A 26,106-nucleotide genomic window follows, 5' to 3' on the forward strand; every position below is an offset into this window, starting at 1 on the left:
TCGCTCCGTGGAGGAGCTTGTCATCCTATGCTCGCTCTATCGAGGGGATTCTTCTGCGAGCGCAAATTAATAATTTATTCACAGGCTCGAGTCGGTTAGCCCGCATTGATTCACTTATGCTGCGTTTCTTTTCATTCACGAGCCTTCGCTAGTCCCCATCTCTCGGATAGTGCCTCGCTGCAGCGCTCCGGCGTGGGAGGAAGCAGCGAACGTGCCGCCGTGCACAAGGACGGGCCGTGCGGGACGCGGTTCCATGTGCGAGCCTAGCCTAGAGCCGGGGCCCGCCTCGCTCCGGCATCCCGCTGCCCGGCGGCACTGCCGTCTCGGCGGGGCTCGGCGCTCCGCTCCCGGCGGGGCGGGGGGTTTCAGCCCAGGGCTGGGCGGGGGCCGAGCACGGCCGTGCTGCCCGGCCTGCACCCGCCCGTCATGCGGCGCTGCCCCGCCTGAATTGGCCGCGTCCCCGCCGGGTGGGCACGGCCCCCCCTCCTCCCCTTTCCAGCCGCCCTGGCTCAGCCCCCGGCAACGTGCGGCGTTCTGCTCTCCTCTCCTCCCAGCGAGGGCTCAACTCCACTTTCAGCTCCTTCAGACTTTGGCTGCTCTTGCCATCCGGAGGCTCCCTCCCGCCGGTCCGGCTCCTCCTGTGCCTGCCTCTCTCCGCGCTATCCCGTTAAAAGGCTGCAGCTGCCGCTCGCTGAGCCAGTCGTTGGTTGACTCCGTCTGGGATGAAGGCTGGAGGTTACCGGCGAGGGAAAGGAGACCTCTAGGCAGCTTTCCATTTGCAAAGTGAGCGATAATTGCGAGGAGACAGCCTCCCCAGTTGGAATCAATAGTCTGCTTTCTTGCAGCTAAGGGCACTTTGGAGCAGTAGTAGGTCACTGAAGTAACTCCAGCACGCTGCTGACTGCGGAGTTGTAAAGAACTACGTGCAAGTGGCTGCAGGAGTGCTGGAAAACGCGTCCCTGTTGCCAGGGACAGAATAGTTCTCAAGTCATTAGAGCTTCTGGTCCTCTTCTTCCATTACACAGAGAGGGTCATTCCTGGGAGGGCTGAGGATGGAGCAGTGATTTCTCCAAGTGTCGCTCTCGTGGAGGGGGTGAGGGTGGCTTGAGAAGCCACCCCCTACTGCTACTAAATTCAGATTTACCTGAATTTCCCCAAACCTCTTCAAGCACAATGCTAGAAAATCTGAATCTTCTTCGGGCTTTTGGGGGTTTTTTCTTTATCTTCTGGACAGCTTTTAACACAGCCTTAGTGGATGTGGTTGGATCGGAGCAGCAGATCCCCCTGTCTGTGTAAGTGTTTTCATGGTATTTCTCTCAGGACTGTGCTCAAGGATGAGAGCTTGACTGCTCAAGTTCCTATTTCTTATTGCAGATATTTAGCTGCTCAAGGCACCTTTGCTCCTCTGTCATCTGTTTCTGAAATCCTGGTCTTTAAAACGCTTGGCACCACTTTAAATTTATTCTAGTGCATGTTGATGGAGTATATGGCAGTAGAGCTTTATTTTAAACGCTTCTATTTATTGAAGTTCATATTGTTATGTTAACTCATTGTTGTGTGAGAAGTTACCATTCAGAAACCGTTCTGCTGTTTTGTCTGCTCCTTTCATTTGCGTGTAAACACATTGTGCCTAAGTGTGTTTCTGGGCAAGCTGATTGTTTAAATTTTAAAAAGTGCAGGTTGGGTGGTTTGGAGTCAGAGGCCTCACCTTGGCAGAGCATCTAGCTTGTGCTTGTACTTGAACTGCTTTGCTAATCTTTTGCTGTGCCTAGGTTCCTTTGTGAGCTCCTCAATGCAAAATTGCTTGAATCCTTATGAGTGCAGCTGAAGCTGCTACAGTCTGTGTTGCTTGCTATGACATGTGTATTACATTTCTTCCTGCCTCTTTTTTTTTTCCCTCACAGTGTGAAGCTCTGGGCCTCAGCGTTTGGTGGGGAGATCAAATCTATTGCAGCCAAGTACTCGGGTTCCCAGCTCCTGCAGAAGGTAAGGATCTTTTTGCTTGTAATAAGGAAGGTTTTAAAAGGGAAAATGGAGGCAGATTTAATTTTTTAAATAGGAAAGCAGAGCAGTGCATCCTTTGGTCTAAGATCTATTTTTGTATTGCATACTGGTCCCTGATGACTCTTTGCATTGCACTGCACTGTTTGGAAACTCCCTGATTAAAACGAGTTGGTTTTGAGAGGTGTGGGTTTTTTTGCTTTCATTTGAAAGTAAACTCTGATGTGTTTTTTTTTTTTTGCTTGTAGTCTAGATTGCGGGTATTTTGTCTGGTTGCTGCATTGTGATGATCATGTTTCTGTGTAGAAACAGCTGCTGCTTATGAAAAACATTAACTTCATTCAAAGAGCAGAATTAGGGCATATTTTATTATTTTTGCCCTATGCTGTATGTATGCAATTGACTGTATCGGGAGAAGAAGGCTGCACTGTTGTTTGTCATCTCTGCAGTTTTTACAATCCCATTATTCCCCAATCATCTCAACCCAGTGCTGGGATGTATTACATCATTACAGATAAAAGGAATGAATGTGGTTATCTTCTTGCTCAGCTGCACAGCTGGGTAATAAGCTAGTGAAGTATTGCGAAAACTTGAGAAATTGGCATAAGTCTACATAATTTGGGCAGAGGGGGATGAGAAAGCGGATTTGAGTATTAGACATATATCAAAGACTGCATCTAGACTAATTTAAATATGCAGCCAATAATAAAGTTCTGTATTGTAGACCGCTCATTTTTACAGCAATTGCTGAAAAAGGCATTGTGAAAGACTGAGAGAAATATGCTGAAGTTTATAAGATTGTGATTTTCTGGCATTTATTGTGATCCTTAAAATGTGATGTGGAAATGGAAAAACGCTGAGATGCTCTCTGACTACAGAGTCCAGTCATTCAACCCATATGTTAAATTTCTGCTTGTTTTAGATGTGATTTCTGGTTTTGAGTAACACTTGTTTGTTTGTTTTTGTTTGCTTATGAAGGAAAAGCTTCAGCTTGTAGCACTTATTTTGAAAGGCTTGTATACTTGTAAGATTATGTAATGGACAGTAAAGGTAGCAGTTCAAATAAACAGCTTATACTGTCTGCAGAAAATGAAGCAACTAACTTAATACTTAAAGGCATGGGAGATCCTTAGTACTATGTCTTTTCACTGTTTTGTACCCAGGACTGTGAAACCTGTCCTTAACTATGGTGCAATACAGAACTATTCAGAACATGAATAGTTGAGGTCTTTCAATATGTTTCAAGGCCATTAAATAGCTTCTATTGAGGACATTTAAATCTAAAAATGAGGACATTTAATATTTATTGTATTTTTAGCTCATGTTCTTTAAAATCTTGGTGTAGTCTTTTATCTGCATAAACTCTTTAAGTTCATAATGCAGATGGACCTTTCAGTTTCAATTAGTATCTAATCAAGTATTATTAAAAAGCTTAAATTTTTTATCGGCCCTTAACAAGCAAGTACATTCATTTAACTGTGGAACAGCTCCATGTGCAGCCATTTTTTGAACTAAAATGACTTAAAACATTTTTGTCCATCAGGAAAATATGGAATATGCTGTGTTTGGTAATGGTGCTAAAATCCGCAAACAGTCGGTATAAGATCACGCTTCTCTTCCTCATAGTAGATACATTGTAGATATAGAATATACGGTTAATCATTTCTGTAACGTACTTTTCCCTTTGTAGTATCAACATTCCTACCTATAGGTTATTATAATTGTAGGCAATAGGAAGCTGTTCACGTAAGTTTTTATCAGCATTCTTTCTGTTTCAGTGATAAAACCCTATTCCTGTTTTTAAAGGTAGACAGTATTCATTTATTCCACATTATTTTGTTTTTGTCTCCTACATTTGTTATGGTATGTCATTACAGAATTAAAGGAGAAAGATGGAATGCAGATTTGAAGGTGTTTTGAGTTCATTTGTTCCTCTATTGCATCCTCTACTCTTTTTTTTTTTTTTTTTTTTTTCCTCTTTTCTTGCTTTCTGATTATAATACTTTGAGGAAAACTCTGGTACCTTTCGATTTCATTGAAAAATTCCATTAGTCTGTCCTTGTAAACTTGCCATTTCTTAGTGTTGGCCATGTCAGATGAGTCTGGATGACAGATGATTTTAGCATGAATCTTTTTATACTGTTGTGAAACACATTTATTTTGTAATCTTCTATGAATAAAAGCATATCAAACTTGAAGATTCACAAGCATTTTCATCATGTGAAGTCAATGGCAGAAGTTGTCATAACAATTCACCACAGTGATAGCACATTAGTGCTCTAAATCCAAGCATGGCTGGTTGTTGTTTTTTTTTTTTTTCAGCTGCCACTAGCCAGACATGCAGAATCCATTTGGTGTTTACTGTGTGCTGAGTGATTAGAATCAATGTCTTCTTAAAGGCAAGATTCCACTTGTAGAGGCAGCATGACTTCTAACGTTAAATGGATGAATCGATACTTTTTGATCATGAATTAAGCATTATTAGTAAATGAAGATATAAAAACCTGTATAATTACGTATTGGGCAGTATGGATTTATTAATTACCAACTGCTTTGCAGTGCCATTTAGTTTAATAAAAGCTTGATAAATGAAAAATGAATGTAAAGACTATTTGATTCACTTTGTTAGCATATATGATGAGTGCTACTTTTAAAGGAACGCGTGATAAACCAAGGTCCTATTGACACAATCTTTTATGCAAATGCTTTGCTCACTAAAATTCATGAGACCTGTCTTGAGTTTTCATTGAGAAAATGAAGTTATGTGACATCCTCAGTTAAAAAAAATTCTGTCAGATTGTAGCTCTGAGTATCGATACAGGTATTGCAAATCCTAAGCATCGCTGTGCTGTGAACATAAAGTGAATAACCAGCATTGCAGTCCTACTGAGTTTTGAAATGTATCAGAACGTTTTCATCACTATTCTTTTTTTTAAAAAAAAGCAACATTGTTTATCTCAACTGAGTGTTTTTATAATTTCATTCCGTTGTAATCATCTTATCTAAGTACGCCTTCTAACAGTATGTGGGACATACGACTTTTCCTGCAATTGGCTTTAGATAACATGCGGAGACTGTAAATAGTTCAGAGAATAATAATAATAGCTCAGTAAATATTTTAGAAATGAAGATGAGATTTGAAGCAAATTAAATGTTTCATTTTAATGCTCTCTTACTTTCGGAGTGAAGGAAGGCCGTTCTGTGTTCAAAACACCAAGCATAAGAAAATAGGGCAATATTATTCTTAAATTAGCTGGCTTATGAAGGTTTTACAGTTGTCATGTAGATTTGGCAGCATACACGATGCTGCTTGGTGCATGCTCTTCACCTAGCTAGAAAATACTTCTGGGGCCTAGAATCTATTCAAATTTTAATTGTTTCTTAGGTTACGTGTAGCACAGTATGACAGAATTTTTTCTCCTTGTACTTGGAAAAGGCATCTGCTTTATTTGAATCCTGACACATCTTTAAACTTTTTTTTTTTTTTTTTTTTTTTTTTAACACTGATCATTTTTTAGTTTTAATGTTAGTACAGCCTGGTGGCAAAGCCAGGCTTTTTAAGTGAAGGATGAAAGTGAGGGTTAGGTCTCAGGAATGGATTCATTTCACTCTATGATTATTCCTCCAAAATTCTGTGCTTAGGGAATGCTATTGTTCACGTTACAGTGTTCATGATAATGATGTGTTTTCAGTTCTATATGCTATTGCAAAGTAATAGTAGCAATAAAATGCAAGTGAAAAGTGGAGGTAATTTGCCTTCTGTTAACGTTAAAAATAATTGACATTTGCGCAGTAAATCTCTAATATCAAATAAGTCCAATTATTTCTATATGTGAGGTGGTTTGTGCTTTTAGATTTCTCTTGGAGAAAACTATGCATAATCTAAGAAATTCTTGATTTGGTCTTGAACAGTAAATAGTAATTTATTACTACTATACTATAGGAACACTTAATAACTGAATATGAACTTTTTTTGGAGGGTTCTACCTTTAAGGTTTCTTGCTGAAAACCAGCTTTTTAAAAGCCCTCATAGAATTTCCTTATGTAAGTTGCTTAACGGAGTCTTCAGTGTTATGTAAGCACTTACAGCCCTAATTTCAAGCAGTCTAAGTCTGCACATGCCCACTCATTTCAACATTATCTTCATTGTATGAAGAGTTCTCAAATCCATTGTACTTTCTCCAAGCAACTCTTTCCATCAGTACAGAATTCCTATTTATAAAGGTTCAAAATTACATTTTGTCTTACCACCTAGTGCTGTATCTTGTTTCTTACAACTGTGGAAATGTCAGTACAAAACTAATAGAACAGGGTGATTTAGATCAGTTTGCATTCAGCTGGCATATCTGATTCATGTGGTACAGTTATCTTTAGTTTTAATATGTATAATAGTGACTTTAATTCTCACAGAAGTTTAGTACCATCATCTTGACATTAATTGCTTTTATTCAGCCTGATGTTTTTTCTGGTCTTTCTAAGCTGTTTTTTTTTTTTTTTCTTTTTTTCTTTTGCTCAAGACACTTCAATTACTGCTGCCTTCTTTGAAGGAAGGGTCAGTAGGAGTGGGATGTGCACTTCAAGCTGCAGATATGGACTGTCTTTTTGATTATTAATTTAACTTTTGCCAGCTGAACTATTAATTTTAATCCTGCCAAAAAGTGATAGAAGAAAAATCACCTAATATATATATATGTGTGTGTATGTGTATTTATATAAACAATATAAAAAAAGCCCATCACCAAAACCCACAATAACCTGTAAGACGTCTGTGATTTTAAACAAACCAGAACAACAGAATCTAGCCAGGCAAATCGTAGTAAGCTTAATGAAAACTCTATTTACAGTTAATTCATTACATTCATACTCCTGAACTTTGGATTATGCAAAATGTCTCTTATCACTGAATTAAAATCAAGCATTAACCGATAAAAGAAATTTGCATCTTAAAACACTTAAATTCTGATGGTTAACACAATGCTATTTTGCAGCTTGCAGGACTTAAACCCTTTTCCTCTTCAATTTTTCCAGGCCATGTAAATAATGGAGTTATTTCCCACGTCAAACTAGTTGCTGAGTATGTCAGAGTGTTTTTGCTACACGCTTAGTATTATTATGTGAGGATATAGAGATAAATTATTTTGCATAAATATCTTATTTTTTTCTTCTTTTTCAAGAGGAAAAAATGTGCTACTATGCGGGGAAACCTGCTGGGTCCAATCCCGATTTTCAGTTAGTATATTGATCTGGAGAGAAAAACATCATAGTACAATCTAACTTTCAATAACATGGTTTCCTTTTCTCAATAAGTTAAATGCAGTTTTCCTTCTTTCTTGTGATGAAGTCCTGCCTTTTCTGAAAGCATTGGGTAATTTTGTTTTGCTTTTGAGTTGGAACAGCATCTTGTGTGTACTTACTCTCATCTCTTGTTCGAATGTTTTTTCAGGAGAATGAATTTCTTGGTATGCATTAAAGTACACGAATTATCAATCATCATTTTATTTATTAAGCAAAGCCCGGCTTAATGATGTGTAGAATTTGTGCTCTCCTGTTACCAGTACTCTGTGTTCTGTAGAATTTTTTGTCTTTCCAGGTTTTGCAAGTATAGCGTGATCCTCTTACTTGTATTATTAGAAGTAAATATTTTCTATTGCTGATGTATAACACAAATAGGAGATGACTTCTGTAAGTATAATACGTACCTTCCACTTTCAATCATGTTTTTTTAATATAGAAATTGAGCAGGCAATGCAACTGGAAAACATGAGATCTTGAAAAGAGATGAATGCTAATTTCTGTACTTAATGCTTTTAAGGTTGTTTGTTTTCTCATCCTGCGTTGGAAAGTGCTTGCGTTTCAAGGTTAAAAGTGCTGGTCTCCATGCAGATTGTTTTCACAGAGAAGGTATACTGCCATGAGTTGAAGCTGCATTCTAATGGTGATTCACTTTTGAGCAACTGCTAATCAATACTTTATACTTTCAAATGTCATTACTGTTCTGTAGGGTACAATTTTTTGTTGCTGGTAATAAATGGTTACATGTTGTACAACACAAATTATATATTAGTAGCATAGACAGTATTTTTTTTTTAGGTTGATGTAGGCACTTCAATAAGAGGTCTTCATGAAATACTTTCATATACTATTTTCATGAAATTCCCATTCTGCTTTTTCTATGTATAAACTTTTTTCCCCAACTGTGGGCATTTTTGTGACACTATTTAGCATCTTCCCAAAGATTAAGTACTTATTTTGTGAATGACAAAATCTTTACAATCTTTGCAGTTGAAAAACAAATATGTGCAATAAAGCTTTTTTAGAAATAACAGAGTTTGAGAAGGGTCTTGGATACCTTTCTAGAAATGATAAATTCCAGGGATAGATGCTTTCCTAAAATATCCTGCCTTCAGACTGTAAAGAACCAACAGAATGCACTGTCTGACTTTCTGAGGTGTGCTTGGCATATCTCAAATGCTTGCAGTGCAAGGCTATTGCCATGACAGCCAGCTGAAGGCTGATATCAGGAAGTATGATGAAGTATCATATCCTGCCCTCTCAAAAGAATAGTCCTCCTTCTTGCAAGAAAGTTTTAGCTACAAACTTATCTTTGATAAACTTGTTACTGTGAACTCAGTTGCTCGTGACCTTGGGGTGGTGTACCTGCAAACTTAGCAGGCATAAGGGGATGCCTGAGAGAGACCCTGGGAGATTGTTATCATCTTCATCTTCTTGGTGGCTATCATTACTATCTACTGGTTTGAGACTATGACCTCTGGACAAGTGTGCTTACCCCAAAGCCCTTCGCCAGTGCTGTAGGCCAACAATGGAACTCCTTGAAACAGGCCTTCTAAATAGACCAGTGATCAATCTTTTTCCTGTCCATTTTTCTGACTCTAATTCTTTCTCCATTTTTCTCAGTTTTCTTTTTGCTCTTTTTCTCTCATAAAATTATAAAGTAATTGCAGGACCTATTTTGGTTTCTTAAAACCCTTTTGTCTCATTCAGTTTAGTAGTAAAGTTGCAAGGCTTATTTCAGCTCCTTAGATTTACGTTGTTTAGCCACAAAGTTTAAGTTAGATTCTAAGTATTAGAGTGCCAGTATTTCGGGGATAATTGTGTGCCAGCATCTAGATTCTGTAGTATCTAGATTCTCATTAAAATTGATAATTACGTGTGGACTTCTGTATATGTGTATATGTATATATATTTTTACCTTAATCTAATTTGAGGTATTCGTGAATCTAGTCACCCCTTCACCCCTTTCCACTCCTTACGGACAGGATCTGACATAGAACTCTTAGAACTTTACAAAGGCACTTCTGTGTCTTGTAGCTCATGACTAGCACCTTGTTTCAAAGGATATAATATTATAAGGCATGAAGAGATTAGTCAAGAGTGACAAAGACTTGCTCACACAGGACTTCACAAATATTTCAATCAGTGTACCAAATTTAATCTGGAAATGAGTGGTAGAATCCAAAGCACAATCAGCATAAGACCCTCTTACATGAGGGTTGGCTTATTGCACTCTAACTAGATCTTAGCTGCAGCTACGAATCTCAGGTTTCTCTAACAATCTAGACTTGAATTTACCAAGATTAGCAACTAAAATAGAGAAAAATCTAGATAGGGATCTTAGAGCACCCAAATTAAAAATGAGAAAGATGTATAAACAAACTCTTCTTGAGCCCATTAAAAAACAAAACATGGTGACCTAATCTAGTTCATAAATTGGGGATATAGTATGATAAGTATGTGTATATAATTAAGTGTTTTAAGTGAAGCATGACAGATGCTGACCTGATTGCTTGGGTGTTTTTTTTTTGTGGTTTTGTGTTTTCTTTCTTTCTTTCTTTTTTTACAAAAACCTTTCTTGATTATATGTATGGTAGATAGCAATTTCTTTATCTAGACTTTGTTCCTGGTTTATAGGAGAGAATTGAAATGATCTTTGAGCTTCGAATAGCTCGGAATGTTTTCCTTTGGTGTACTCAAAATCTGGAACTGACAGACTTTCCTGAATTTTGTGCAGGTGACAGTTTGCGTTGATACTTCTAGAATTTGAAAATTGAGTAGATCACTGATTAATATTCCTCTGAATATGTTGATACTGAATTTAGTTCTTGGGCCTTCATGACTCTGCAAAACTGGTTCTGGAAAAAACAAAAACATTCAACAAAACCCCAAACCAAAAAACTCCTTAATCTTCCACTTTTAGGTATGAGAGCTATCTTCCTCTCTTCCACAATGGAACTCTGAATGTTTTTAATAATTTTTGGGGTCATGGAATAATTCTTTCTGGAAGAATGGTTTAGAAGGTCATTTAACACAACTTTCTGCTTAAAGTAGGGCCAGTGCTGGCTTGAGGGCACATTTCTCGGGGCTTTGAGTACAATGTCCAGAATCTTCAAAGATAGAGGTGTTGAAACCTCTTACTCCAAATTTTGACTCTTAGGATGGAAAATTATTTGCTTAAGTTGGAACCTCTCACTTGAATTCCTTACTGCTGCCCATCTCTTCTGTTGTGTTATGAGTTCTCCTCACAGCACCTCCTTACTACCCATCCCCTACCTTGAAGGGCTCTCTAAACTGTTATGCACAATCTTGATGGGTCTTATCCATCTTCATTTATAAAGGTCATTAATAAATATGTTAAAATCAGAATTCCACAGTATACACGCTTGAGGAGCTCTACTTGCAAATAGGCTTTGGGATCACTGTTAATGAGCATTACCTTTTGAGCCTGACTAGTTTTTCCATCCATCTAGCAGTTCTTTCACAGACCATAGTTGCCATAATTTGAATACTGTGATGCTATGGGAGACATCAAAAGACATTCTGAAATAAGGTAAATAACATCCACAGCTCCTTGCTCATTCACATGTACGTTCTTTTTGTTGTAGATGGAAGTCAGGCTGATTATGTGATTCTGTATCCTCCAATATTAATAGAAACATCTATTCAAGCAGTCTTAAGCAACTGTATTAAGATATCACTGTCTTGTTGCAAAAGCAGTTGCCTGTGTTTTATTCAAAGGCCAAATACATTCAATTTGAAATGTACTTGTTATTCTCTCTTATACCTTTTCCTCTTATATTGTCAGCCTGGAAGATCTATATGCTTTACATTATCTATAGTATATTGTACTATTGCCTTCCTTATTGTGAAATACCCATAAATTATAAGACCTAATAAAAATCACAAGAAGTGCTGTGGACTTCAGCTGAAAAATTCTCAACTGCAGTAAACAAATGGAAAACTTAGTGATTGAAATTTTGTTAAAAGTTTTTTTGATTGTTGATTGCCTATGTGTGTTTGGAAATAAATTTGATTTAGCGAAGGGAACTTGTATTGTCACCATTCTCTTCTCTCTATCAGATCTGCATGTATTTCAACAACTCAAAATTTTGACTCTTGAATTAAATCTCTCCACATAGCAAAAAATAAATGTTTGTCTGAAGCTTACTTTTTAGTAGACTTACAAGGGAATTCTCAATAGAATTTCAATTCTATCTCATTTGATATTTGTTTCTTCCAACAGTTGTCGGGGCAGGCCTCTATTAGGCCCCAGTCATAAACCATATTGTAAAATCTTTTAGACGTTTCAAATCTTTTAGATGTTTCAACAGATCTCACAATTTTATTTTCAAACTCATTCTTTCAAAATACTTGCATTAATATTACTAGTTCATTAATTGAACTCTCTTCGGTCTAATATTCAGGTGGACTTTCTTCCACAGATACTCCTCACAGTAAAGTATGTAACTCTTCTCATGGCTATGAAGCTTTGAGACTAGTCTCAAGTGACTTGATTGCAAGAACTGGAAAGCTTTTTTTTTTTTATAATTTGTCATGGTAACACGGGTACTTCCCTTGTAAGGCTAAACCAAATTCTAGCTCCTAGTTACCTCACTCCAGACGTTTTGTTTTACTAAGTTTATCAACCAGAGTACCTTAAATGAACTTAGTGTTGCACAGAAATAATTTGTCATCTGGTAGAACGTTTAATATCTCATATGTTTTTACTTCAGATTATTCTGCTGTAGCTGCAAGGAGCTTCTTCACGCTTATACACAAACAAGAATTTGACTTGCTTTCCTAAAAAGTAGGAACTGAGCTATGCATTCATAGTATTTCTAGCCTGCTAAATATAAGATACTGACAATGTTATTTGGAAGGTATTATAAAAAAAATTGGTCAGAACAACAGCACATACACTTCCTATTGTTCCTCTAGGTTGTATTTGAACACTTGTTTATTCAGTAAACTCCCAAGAGTTTATCAAGCTAAGCTGCTAATTTTCAAGACATAAGAAAAAGGTTTATGTACTATGGATATTAAAGTTTGATGTGTTGGGAACACATCGTTGGTCACAAAACCAGATAATTATCTTCTAAAGTGACAAAGCTTCAAAGATGAAAAGCAGGAATATTCAAACTTCAGCTTTACAGCTTTACCTTGAAGCAAAATGACTATCATTTTATGACAGCTGTGCCAAATCTGACTGCTGAGCTGTTTGTACATGATGCTATCATATTACATTAATAGAAATTTTCACTGATAATGAAAACTGTAGGAGGCTAAGAGTAAAGCTTTATGTTATGACTTGCAGCCATTGACTATCTGCATCCAACAGATTTATTACCCCCTACGCACATTGTGCCTTTTACAATATCTTCTGCAGTTTCTTCAGTGAAGTACAACAGAGAGATGATATTATAGATGGCTCCGTACAAGAAGTCTGAGTACTCACTTCATGTTTCAGATGTCCCCCTATCATTACAAACTGCAACATGATTTCACAGTACAAGTAGAGACGAGATCTGACATTCCTCTGGAACTTATCGTGCAAAATACTAAGCGAAAAAATAAAAAATACATGAGGATTTCTTTTGGCCACCTAAGCTTTAAATTTCCTGTTAAAATCAAAGTAGAAGGCTGAGATTTCATCTGGATGTCTTTTTATCCTAGGTCTATGATAACTTCCTTGATGGTTTGTTCAGGCAGTGAAGTGATCAAGCGTGGCATTAAAATACACCTACAATATCATACGTACGAAGTTCAGAACTTGTAGTAGTGATATAGTTTTTTTTCCAGAATGCTGTAGGCCTTCTATTGAGAGTTAGAACTGAGAGCAAGGTTTTCCACAGATCACTACCCCTGACCCAGTGCAATCTTTGCTGACTTAAATAGACCTGGCAATACTGTCCTTTGCCTCAAATTTGTAAATGTTAAAGATCCTTGGACTGGGAGCGAAGTGCTTTTTGTATGGGGAAATTTAGGTGGTAAAAAGGTAAGGCTGTGTGGAGTTGGTCACCTCTGAGAACTACAAAATGTTAATATGATAAAAGACTTTAAATAAAACTGCTTTCACTACTCAAAATATGCATGTCCTTGTGGCCGTAAATAACTACAAAATGCGCAAATCCACTTTTTTTACTTCTGCTGTTGATATTTAGTATCTGGACTTGAGAAATTACCCTTTGGCATTGAGCTGGCATGTGAAACAGAATGCTTACTTGTCATAAGATCTGTTCTTCCCATGCTTTCAATACCCAGTGATATGCTGTGCTGATATCAGAAACTAATTTTCAGTTCTGCAGTGTTTTCTTCTTTCTTTTATACTGTTCTATTCACTCTGGTATTTACTTTTAGTTGTTCCCATAACTACAGGTTTGTACTTTTTTTCAGTAGAGTCCAGACTGTCCTTTCCTAGTTTTCATATAAATAGGATCAAGAAGTTAAGACTTCAATGAAAGTCAAATTCATAAATGCCAAAACAATTAAGTTGTGAACCAGAAAACCTTATTTATCCATTTATAGATATCTGATTATATGTGTAATACTGACAATAGAAATACATTTTTATATATGATTTCTCACTCTTTCCTTCTCTGCGTTCTCACTTCTTTATAGTCTTTGCTTTTTCCTCTGGAATTTTTTAACCATTAATGTATTTCAGTGACTCGAGTAGGTGTAATTGTAATACTGCAGTGAGGATCTGGCCAGCTGGAGGAAAAGTGCAGAAATAGAATGAATAACACTTACAAACGAAAGGATGGGTGAAGGTTATTTAAATACAGGTATTGTCCTAAAAATGATCTTTTTTATTGGATTTATGTTTTACTTTTAGAAGAGAAGATACATTAGCATCTACCACTGCACATTATGTATTACAAATGCTACTGGAAGGAGGAGGCAGTTGTTTATCCATTAGCGGCCAGTATGCTTAGTTGTACCCTCGCTGGCATGTTGAGGAAGAAGGAAAAGAGACAAGATTCCTTCCATAATTAAATGGAAGTATTTTGTTGTAGCACAAGTAGATGGGTTTACAGCACTTTTCTGGTAGGACAAATTGCAGGGAGTACTCACTGTCAAGAAGTTAAAGCAGTCTGTGTAAAACAACTAAGGGTGACAACAGGAACACATGAACAAAAACAGAACGCATTTGAGGGGCAAAGGAGCAGAAAAGTATTTTCCTCTTCAATGCAACCAGAAAATACATTTGTGTGAAATTCAGTTAATGTCTTTATTCAGGTGGTTAGTGGTTATTTTTGACAAAAATGTTAAATGAACAATTTTCATATTAAGCAATTTTCATATTAAAAACATTTAAACCACAGTCAAAAATTTGTGTTTGTTATTTTTTCAAATAGGTGAATGCCATGCAATTTTAAAACTTTTGCAAGAGCTGGAGGGAAGAGGAGATTATGTGCAAATTTAGAAAAGGCATCTAAAGTTAAACTGAATGCTGAGTAAAGACTTAGATCTACTTTTTTTTTTTTTTTTTTTTAATTTAGCTTCCCAGATGCTTAAAATTTGAATGTTTTCAATTTTTTTTTTTTTTAATGCTTAGAATCTCCTCTGCTGAAGTTATTATCTGTACAGCTCCAGTGTAACAGGAGTTCAAGTGCGTACAAAATTTGGCACTAATCCTGTCCAGTCCACCTTAACACCTTAAGCATGTTATTAATACAAATATGTGTTTGCTGAATAGAATTTTCTCAGTATTACAAGATGTCTGGGGAGTTTCACATGAATGAGAGCTGTAGAAAAATGTCACTATAGGTCCCAGTATATGTGTTGGAATAATTCAGATGTTACTCTGTAGAATTATCTATGGCCATACTTCCATGATCGTGCTCTATTTTGGATTATAAACATGCAGGAGTCATGTAACTGAGAACTGTAATTGTTCTGAACATAATTTCTCAGACAAAAGCAGCTGCAAACTCAACTCTTCACAAAAATCTTCAGTAAAACTGATACTGAGAAGTGCAAAATTCCTGTTCTTCACACAGATCTTCAGTGACTATCAGATATTTTCCTCTCAGTAGTCTAATAAAATCCTGTGGCTTCTTGGTGTGAGCAGGAGAACAAGAAATCTGGGCAGATCGTATCGTGGTTCCTATTGCACGAACTTTACTCTTTTAATAGCACCATTTCCAGTACTGTCAGATAGCTCTTTAATTTGGCAGAGATAATACTTTTACGTTTTAGTTACTAGCATGAACGTTGATACGTTTGATGGCTAGCTGATGCAGTTGTTAAATGGAGTTAAATAATACTAGTTCTGCTTTGGAAATCCCCAAAGTCCTGGTTTTACCTCTGACCCATTGATTGACCATGTGCAAATCAGTTCTGATATATCCATCGCATTTGGGATGCAGAATTTTCTACATTGTTTTCTGTTTTAGTACGTTTTAATGTTTTTCTTTTTTAAAATTTAATATTTGGATGGCAACTTTATGTAAAATTCACTTCTTAAAGAAATTAAAGGACTTTCTAATTTGTATTGATTCCTTGATTGACTGAATAGGTCTATTTTCTGAACCATCCCATATAGTAATAGTCCAGACAAAAGCAGGCTTTAAAACTTGAATGAAAACAAAATGAATGTAAACTTAATGCTGTTATTTCAATTTAATTTAAGAATAAACTAATGATCAGAAAATTTAAATTCACATTAGTTCAGGAGTAATTGAGAAAAAGACAGATATTTGTTACTGTGAGTGGCACTTCTGCAGTAGTTTTGCACCCAAAATAAGGCTGTTCTTGGTAGAAGCATGGTACTGGCATAAAGTATTGAGTAGCACAAATATTGTAAAGGAAAAAAGATGATACTGCATTGACCATTGAGTGCTGTCATGATTGCTGTCATAGACAAGGGAACTGAGGAAAGGAATTTCTGCTGCACTGGCAGCTAGCTATGATACATTCAGGTAGGTCTGTATCTATTACAATTGCCTTTTTTCTAGCAAGCTTTGAAAACAGTTCTTAGAATGCTGACTATTGTGTAAATCCCAAAGTGATTTCTTTTATATTCACAATAGTCATACATAGTAATTAGACAGCTATCTGTAATGAGACTGTATTCTGTTGGAGAAGAGAAGCGTGTTTGAGGGTACGACGTTCTTCAGGCTGGAAAATGTTATAGTTTCAATATGAAGAGTAATTATAAATCTCCTTGATGGTTTCATATTAACTCAAGATGTAATTTTCTTTAACTGCAGAAGTGTACATTCTTCTCCAGCTTTTACTTCTTGGTGGATAGGAGGTTAGAATTCAAAGATTGCTTTTCTTTCCTTGCTTACTTGTCTAAAGAGAAGAATAACTATAATAGAATCGCATTTCTTATAGGTGAAGAGTAAAATAAAATTGTCACCTAGTGATTTCAGTATTAGGGTTCTCTGATTCTACTCCTCATTCCCATCCAAAGGAGCGTGAAATCACTTTGTGGCCTTAGCTCTTCTCCTTCATTATGACATGTATGAAGAATTGTGTTTTTCCTTTTTTTTTAAGAAGTGGCTTGATATATAACACATATTCCAGTTTGCGCTCGTTCTTTTCTTCTTTCTGATATTTTTTCATTTCCTTCTCCATCCACTGTCCCAACTTCAGGTTTCTGATATTGCGATAATTATTTTTTTTATAATGCAACTCTTAATTCCATTTTTACATTTACTCTTATGTTTTAACTTGTGTACATGCATACGTTTATATGTTATGTATTGTAAAGATATATTAATATGTCCTGTTTTACAGGAACAGTCTCAGTTCTTGAACATGTTCCAACAGTTATATTTTAAGAAATACAGTATCTAACCTTGATGTGCTTGGATCTCTGTATCCCTAGGAGTCATCTTTTGCCTCTCCCATGCCTGTTGCTTTGGACTAGAGTTAGTCTGCAACTTCTTTGCTGCAGAATACCATCTCCTTTTGGAAATGTAAATGATTCTCCATTTGTTCATAGTGATCTCTTTCACACTGCCACCCTAAATTAATTGTACAATATTTGATATGCCGCTGATATTTCCAGATAAAGGAAGTAATGAGAGATGTATTTTCATGTTTTACTATTTACTGTTCTGTAAGCTTTCTAAAGCTAGAAGAATTGCTCAGGATTTGGGGTGATGTGGGAGGTGGGATGAGAAGGAGAAACATGAATAAAAAGGAAGATTCTGAAAATATTTTGAAAGATATTCTCAACAGATAAAATATTCCCCAAATTTATCAAGGGCTTTTTTTTTTTTTCCTCCCCTTTCTCTCACTGCCAGCTTCTTAGTAGTAGCCTGTTAAATTTCTCGATTGATTTCTTGATTGCACTTGTCAGATCCAGGTTCTGTTAATGTGTCACTGGAACTGTTGGGTAAGCTTGAGCAAATGGCTTTTGTTCTTTAGACATCCTGTGTAGTAGTAGTAGCATCTGTGAGGCAGTCCAGTTCAGTTTGTGTAAAAATAGCTCTCTGCATCTACTGCACAGTTGTGAAGGTGTTGTGTCATCCAACCTTTGTTCTTTCCTTTGTGCCTACAGCTCTATTATTAGAGAGACTGCAGCCCAGTTCTCCAGCATGATTCATTCACTGTCTCTTGTCACCTGTTGCCAAACTTCTGAACCTTGAAATGATTCCAGCTTTGAATAAGGATTACAGGATACACTTGCTTTTGGAACTAGATAGCCAAGTTAGTACAGAAAAAAAAAAAAAACAGAAAAAAAAACCTGTAGAGCCTTCCCACCCTTCCATTAGAAATGCAAAGATTTCTGTACCTGTGAAGGGATAAAAACACCCAAGAAAGGTGTTGCTGTGTAGGTGAAATTCATATAGGCATGAAAGTATGTCCCTTACTCTGGCCTTCCTGAACTGTAGAGAAAGCATGCAGAAAGAACTGCTCTGTTTTACTAAACTATGAATTAATGGTAGTCTATTATAAAGTGTAGAAGTAACAGGGAAAAAAGGCAGTAGTGAAATTGGATACAGTGGGTCATTGTGCAAGAGGAGCCAAGTCTATTGTAGTCTGACCTTCAAAGAGCAGAATTGACTGATTGATTTGCTTTTATTTTAAGTTCCTTTGATCTTTCAAAAAAATTCCTTTGCATATTAAAAAAAAATTCGCTATTAATTCCCTTACCAAAATGGTGTTATATGCTTTTTAAAATAAAAAAAAATACAGACCATTATTGAGTTAAGCTCTTTTGAAAAATTGCTTTTCATACATCTGGAAAACTTTTCTTTTTGTTTCTTGACATATAAATTTTATAAAATTTTCCAGCAAAACTAGCTGTCATATGGTAAGCATTCAAGGTATTCAAATAGACTGATTTCTTTTGTAGTTTCTTTTAATCGACAGTGCAGGTATTTTGACTTTCTCTTAAAAGAAAGCTTTTGAATCCTTTTTTTAGTACTCTGTCTATTTTTTAGCTCATTCAAGATGATCCATTTGGGAGATAAGGTTAATTTCTTTTAATATGTATTATTTTAAACAGAAAGTAATGTTTAAAATTAATACTAATATTTCTGTTTAATTTTTTGTAAAAAGGTTTCTTAAGCAATTGAAAATAATAACGATTAGATACTTAGACCAGAACATCAAGCATCCTGTACTACAAGAAATGTCTTAGTGCTTAGCTTCTGTTCTAGGGAACTGCCTGGCCTGGAGCTGCACCTGTATGGCATGTTTAGGAGTGAACTGAAAATACTGCCCCTCCTCGGTAGTGCACTTTGGCAGAGTATAGGTAGGCAGTGTTCTCATTTTTTTTGGTACATGGTTCAAGCAAAAAGTCAAACAGGAAAAGAAAAAAGTAAATCAGACTTGGGGAATTACTGTCTTGCTGAGATTTGATGTGTAGCTGACCCCAGAGGGAAAGACTTCTCGGTTTGTAAGAATGGAAATGTAGCCAGGTGCATTTCTCCATAACTCTACTTGTGATGCTTCTGCATTTAGTTTTTGCCCCAAACGCTGTTGAATCTGAATGTACATATATGCTCAAAGGAAGCAATTTTATTTGATTAAAACTTTAATCAATTTAGTCAAAGGCTGATTATTAGTGACTAACTACATGTTCCTGATGTATTCTGTCCTACATGTAGATGGCAAATTTTAAAGACTACCGTTTGGGATTTTTCACTTCTTCATCTTTCCTATGCATCAGTTCTGAGACACTGAGAGTCTGCTGCTGTCACATTTCCATGCAGGCTTGGAGTCTAGCCTAGGAAAAAAAGGCTGTCTCATGCAGTTGCTAGAGTACCTGAAAGCTATAATGTGTTGGATTTTTTTGACCTTTTTTGGATCAAATGAAACCTTTGGACACTTAACATTCTTGACGCTGAGTTCTTTGCTCTTGAAGCTCACCTATTTGCAGGTCGCTTTCTGACCCTTACTTAGTTCACTTTATTCATGCTCAGTAAACTTGTAGCACAATCTCTTCTTTGTGGATTTTTTGTTTGTTTATTTCAGTCTCACCCTCACATTGCTCACTCTTCTGTAAGATGAGGCCTCTTTTAAAATTTGATTTCCTTACCAAAATATCTTGAAGGGACACAACAGCACAAAGAATAGGTTAAAAAAAACACACAATACTTGCAGCTTTCCAAAATTTTTGTTCTGGATAGATGAAAACCAACAAAAAATGTAAGTTTCAGAGAAACCAAATGATTGTAAAATGCTTTACTAACATTTGGTTTAAGAAATTTACAGATCTGTTGCTGCTGAAGGAAAATCACGCTTGTTTTTTCTCCGTAGAACTGCCATCCATCTCAGTGTTACTTGTCAGCAGCAACCTTTATACTGGTACCTGAAAGAAAAGTACTGGATTTTGTTTGAGGCCTTGACAACATAGTGGGAGAAGCAGAGAACTTTCCGTAGCTGTAGGTATCTGCCTTGCCATGGTCCTTTTTTCCTCTTGTAAAGAGTTGTCTGTTAATAAGCTGCTAATACTAGGAGGAAATGTGTGACTGTGCCAGAAAGCATTAAGTCACACTGGGAATCTTAGTTGCACTGACTGGTAAGACTGATAGTCCCCCTCAGTGAGTCCTTGGTGTCTGGCTCAGTCTAGTCCACGCTTGGTGTATGAGCAGATTTTTAAATAAATGCCATTAATTTTAAGTTCATGTACCTGGAATGAAAATGATGGCAAAAAAATTTAACCCCCTCCTGAGCTGCTAGAAAAATTTTTGCTTTCAGATTTTGCTGTTCTACATGTACTGAGCTCTTTCCCACCTCAGTGGAGTAGTAAGCAGTGATAATTATAAACCACACTTGTGAACAGGTTTAGGTATTTAGATATTTATTACAATTGACTTTTTCTTTTCTAATACTTTATTAATCTATTTGTATCATTCAGGCTAACTTACCTGGTTCCTATGAAGGGGCAGCAAATTTGCAAGCATCCTTTTCCATCTTTCAGAATGTTTTTCTTAACCGGTGCCATGTACAAGGCAGACTTTCTAGGTAACTCATCTTGTCCTACTTTCAAAAATAACCCCTTAATGTTTCTGCAGTTTCCTGAGCATCTTACTTCTGTGATTTGTGCTGCTTCTTTTTTTTCTTTTCCCCTCTCCTTTTTAGTCCTTGCTAGTAGCTCTGGAATTTGGCAGTTTCCATCTTCAGTACAAGTCAAAATACCTACAGACTTTTTCAGCCTGCTTTGACTCCACTAGGTTTACAGCCTTGTCTTTCTTCTCGAATAAGGTATAGACTCAATGACAGCCTTATAACAGGAAGCCCAAAGAGCGGCTGTGAGAGCAGCATGGCCTGCGATCTGTTCACTTTTCCATTTGTGTGCCTGCATTGGAAAGCAGCCTGCCTGCACCCTGCCAATTCAAAAATCCTGGGCAGTGCATGAAGGCACTGAGCTGTACTGTACCTGGAGCTGCCAGGTGGGGGATGTCCTCTGTGGTCCAAAGGGATTCTCAGCCATAACTTCAAGCTGGCTGTCCACAAATCTAGTCTGAGAGCTTCTCACCACACAGGATGTGCACAGTTGAATGGATGCATGCTTGCCGTTCTGCTTGTCCTCATGTTCCCTGATAAACCATTGCCTGTGTTTTATCTTATTTTTTTCCCCTCTAAGCTGTGATGTTATTTCAACCACTGAAGAATCTGAGGACTTAGCAGGATACAAACCAAGCCTGATATACAGTTTAATTCTCTTACCCCTTTTGTCCCTGTCATTTGGTCTCAGTATCACAGCTGATATGCTCATATTTGAAGGTAACCTACGTTGCTATCAAATGATGAAAATTCACAAACCCAGTGCTTTTTCAATACGGTGAAAAAATTACAACTCCAACCTTTATCGAACTTATTACTGCTACTTATTTATCTATTTATTTTTCTTTTCTTTCTTTTTTTTTTTTTTTTAAGAATGATCAGACTAATGTTTAGATTTCCCTTACAGCCTAGTTCCAATTTACATCTTTTCATGTCTGATGGGCGCTATTTCAGCATTTTTATTTTCTGACTCCAGGGTAATTTGAGTAAATGTCACCTGTTACATTGCTGCAGCAGACAGAAAGTACACTGGATCTCTAATGAGCTCTTATTAGCTTGACCTGTTTTGTATTATTATTTTTTTTGTTTTAGGGCAATTTCTGTAATGTCGTTTGAACACTGTTAAATGCTCTTTAAAGCATTGTGTTTTGAAGTTTCATGTTTGATGCAAGACTTTCTTCTGAGCTTTACAGCAAAAACCAACCCAACATTTCTTAAGTATCTTGATTCTTTTTTTCTCTCTTATGTGGAACTTTGTTCTTGCATATTGCATTTACTGTTCTTTGTCACAGGATGGCAGCATGAGTAAGATTCTAAGAAGGTATAGTGGTGAGGCCTTGTTTACATGCTATAAAGATTTGTACAGGGTTCACATGTTGCTTTTCAAGGTGAGGTGTCAGATGCATGTGGGTTGCTCTAAAAAGAATGCCTCCTATTTATTTCCATGGAAACTACAACAAAGACAAAGAGCAAAATAACACTCTTTGATAGAGCAAATTCTCAGCTGTAAAGCACTATTTGTCAACATAGCCACCGCCATTAGCTGTGTGGTCTCACCAGCCACAAATGAGCCCGCATGCCATGCTCCTACAGATCTGCACCAGTGGAAGTGTGACCCACTGTTGCCACTACTGAAATGCAGCACCCGCATAAAAACATACCTAACACAAATGCCTAGTTCCCTAAACTTCATAGAGGTTTGCAGGCTGGATCCATTCTGAAATAAGTGATTTGATCACTGCCTTAATCAGCTCCTGGAGAAAAGCTCTTGCAAAATACTATTTTGTGCAGGACAGCTGTTCTACTAGTTATGCCCATGTCAGTTGCAGTGATTGTATCTCAAAAACATACCGCATTTCTGAAAAAAATAATCTGTAAATCTACTCAGGTAGAAAAAAGGTACCTGTTTTTCTAATGAAGTCGCTCTTAAACACGTATTTATATTTTCAGATTCATACAGAATCACAGATCAAATTTTCTTGCCTTTGCCTTAATCCTTGAAACTGCTTGCTTAGAAACATTTGATATGAATAAAAGGAAGCCTTCTTTCACTTTATGACTTAGCACTATTTTTTTATTGTTGTTACTTAAATCTAAACTCTTCAAACTTAATAGCTTTAATTTCCTCTGAATTATATTCCCTGCTGTTTTTGTGTCCTGATTGACTGTTATATTTAGGAGCTTCCTAAGTGAAAATTCAGACTCTCAACACTTGTTCCAACTCAGAGATGTGAAGAAAAACATTTTCCTTATGCTTCCTGGAAGCTGTCTGGACTGCAGACTGAATATTTCTCCCCAATTCCACAGAAGAATTCAATAGAAAATCTTAGGATATGTCATTTTGTCACAGTGCTATGCCTTGCAGAGGACCCAGATGATATAGAGAGCAGTCTGGGTTCACCTGTGCTTTTAGAAAACAATTTGTCTGAAATAAGTGTTTGCTTTCATAGCTATGTGATTTCTAGAATAGCTGTGGCAGTTGTCTATTAACAAATGATAGTTTTCAGTGGTATGTCCACCAGTATGACAAAAGGACTTGTCTTCTTGTGAAATGTCTTTTCCTTTCCTATGATGTTTTCAACCAGAGATGAATGAAGCCATTTGTGTTGGGGAAAAAAAAAAAAGCTGCTCAAAATTTTTAAAGGGAGATAATGCAAGAAAATTTAAGCAAGATTTTGGTATATGATATGCAGTAATGACTCAGTTTATGTAGTTTCTAGTACTTATTTATTTACTCATGCAGAATAGCTGATTTTTGCAGATAAATATTAGCAGTGGAAAGATAATAGTGCAATAGGTGACAGTCTCTATTTTCTTTACTTTTTTCAGAGGAATAATGATTATAATTATAGGATATTTTCAATCAAGAGGGAGGAATTGGTAAGATGTTAGACTTCTCATGAGTTTTGGGTAATACATGTGCTAATACATCATTCAGTGTGATTCTGGCTGTGTGATCTCTCATCCCTTCCAGGCGTCTTTCATATCAGGTCTTCATTTGCCCCTGCAGACAGTTCTGCTGTAAAACACTTAGAGTAATATCTCACATAAAGCTAAATCAACCACAAAGCTAGCAGTGTCTTTGATCAGTTCTGTGATGTTTATTAGTCACTTTCCTTTTGGGAATTTCTGTGTCCCTTTGAAAGCATAAAAGAATTCTATGATAATATCCAATTCTGCATCCAACCGAGACATCACTTCTGCTGAAGAGGGAAAGGGCTGGAAGTTACCCTCCCTGCCCCCAAAGATGCCATCGGTGCTGGTCCTGAGTCTATGGGGGAGTTCAGCAAAAAGCAGTATGGAGTTTTTCTGCTGCTGCCCGGGATCTAAGCAAACTTGCTCTGTAGTGCTCCCAGCTGTCAGTAATTTTTAGACGCTTTAACTATATTGCTCACTATGCAGATTTACAGTTAGAAACTTTGTCCATTTTATTTTGAGAGTGGTTCATGTCCCTCCTATTCATTTTCTGTGTATTGAGTGTTATTTCAGCTCTAATTTGTTTGACGTTCTTGCTAGTAGTATATTTGTATTCACAGAAAAACATGTGAACAATTTCATCTATTGATGCTGTACAATGCTCCTATTAGATATACAAGTAGCATTTGAATATATCCCCCAACCATTGTTAGGCCTCTTCAAATGATAATGTGGCCGTGTTCCTCTATGAGGCTGATGCCGCATAAGAATGAGTCTGCAATCTTCAAGGACCTGTGTGTTGTGCTAGCAGTGACCAGAAATTGAAAGTAATTGCTTCCATTACTTACACAGAGAATAGCGCAGAATCTGTGGTTTCATTATGTTCATTAGTTTCACTTGTAGATCAAAGCTATTAGCAAATCATAGCATTTCAGTCCAACAGGCTGTGTTGGGGAGCTCATCATGTTTCCCATGATGGTATCACAAGCAGAAATAGAGCAAAAAATACTTAGCCATTCCCTAGGCGTTTCTACATGAAGAGATTTGGTATAAATCAGTATGAGTTTTAAATCCTCTAGTTGTTCTACACTAGCTCCACTAAAAATGACTTTGTGCAGTGCAACTTGTTATGCAGTGGTAATATATATATACAACTCTTCTTATTGGCTGCTTTTTTTTTTTTTTCTTTAACAGAGCTATTTCTGTCTGTTTGCGAAGAGGTAAAGGCATAAGGAGATTTATTTTCAATTACCCAGGGAAGAGAAATTATGCTTATTTTGTCCTTTTTGGTTAAAGGATCAAACAGTAATAAATTATCTTACATAAAGGCGATCTCATTGTAGCATAACTAGAGAGCAGCAAAGTTTGTGTATTAAGATCCCCTTGAAGGCAAGAGCTAGGAATGACAAAAAACACATTAACATTTATGTCCTGATCTGAATTTTAGGCATGTCTGCTTCCTTTATGGAAGTAACTGGCAAGTGCTCTGTATGGAACAGCCAGCATGTGGGAGTCTCAGCAGGATCACAGTGTGCTACCAGTAATCTCACTAAAAAAAATAGTAATGAAATAAGAAGGGAAGCAAGTATCTACTGGTAACATATATTCTAGTGAGTGAGTTATTTGATATAAATAGTTCAAAGGCATAACGGTTCCAAAATGGAACAAGATTAACTTAAATAGAATATTAACTAGGCATCTACTTTAGACTTGTGTAGCATCTTGCTTTTGAGGGAGAACTGTAGAATGCAGAGTTCTTGGGATGTTTGCCTTGATTCGATTCTGGCTCGATGAAGTCAAATCAATTACTGCAGAAACTCTTGAAGACGCTTTTAAATTTACCAGGTAAAAAGATACATGTTAAATAGAGAAGATAAACTTGGGGACTGTTGAATATTGAAATTAGTCATGCAATTTTGGCTACAAACAAAAAGTCAAACTGGTATTGCAAAACATCTGAATGTTGCACTTTTACTCAACAGGTGACGACTGTAGAACTCAAATTGCTAAGTTCTTTTGCTTATAGAGGAGTGTTGAGTTATAAAGTGGGCTGTGAGGTCAAGCAATAAAAATAACAGAATTTGCCTTCTCAACAAAAATCAATCATAATTTGTTTCCAGCAGTCTTCTCCAGAACCTTCCTTCCACAAACACTTTGACCAGAATGCCATTTTCAGATGTTCCCTGTGATTCCAAAGAAAATTAATAGCTATGAACTCGGAGCACAAAATTTGCCTTTTAATTAAAGGGGATGGACTCTGTAATATTTCATTTGCTGTGTAATCGGTGGTGCCTAACAAACGCTGCTGTTAGTTGGCAAGTGTGCAGAACAGACTTTATCCTTCTGCAACGAGAGATGGTGGAGTGTCACTTGTCTCCTGTCCAGTAAGGTGAATTAACTGTTCCTGGCTTGAGAACTGAT

At 36.8% G+C, this 26,106-nt stretch overlaps 1 protein-coding gene across 1 annotated transcript in view; it reads left to right on the forward strand.

Annotated features, from left to right (window-relative positions):
• Positions 1–361: 361 nt before the first annotated feature.
• The window catches only part of CACNA2D3 (calcium voltage-gated channel auxiliary subunit alpha2delta 3), a 395,571-nt gene continuing 369,826 nt past the window's right edge, over positions 362–26,106 (forward strand). Inside the window, exons 1-2 of the mRNA XM_090148165.1 lie at positions 362–1,292; positions 1,905–1,986. Coding sequence (XP_090004291.1) covers positions 1,174–1,292; positions 1,905–1,986 — 201 coding nt within the window. The 5' untranslated portion in view covers positions 362–1,173. The remainder of the gene's footprint in view (positions 1,293–1,904; positions 1,987–26,106) is intronic.

This window comes from Phasianus colchicus, chromosome 11, assembly GCF_987193195.1.
Source record: "Phasianus colchicus chromosome 11, bPhaCol1.hap1.1, whole genome shotgun sequence".
Taxonomy (NCBI): Eukaryota; Metazoa; Chordata; class Aves; order Galliformes; family Phasianidae; genus Phasianus; species Phasianus colchicus.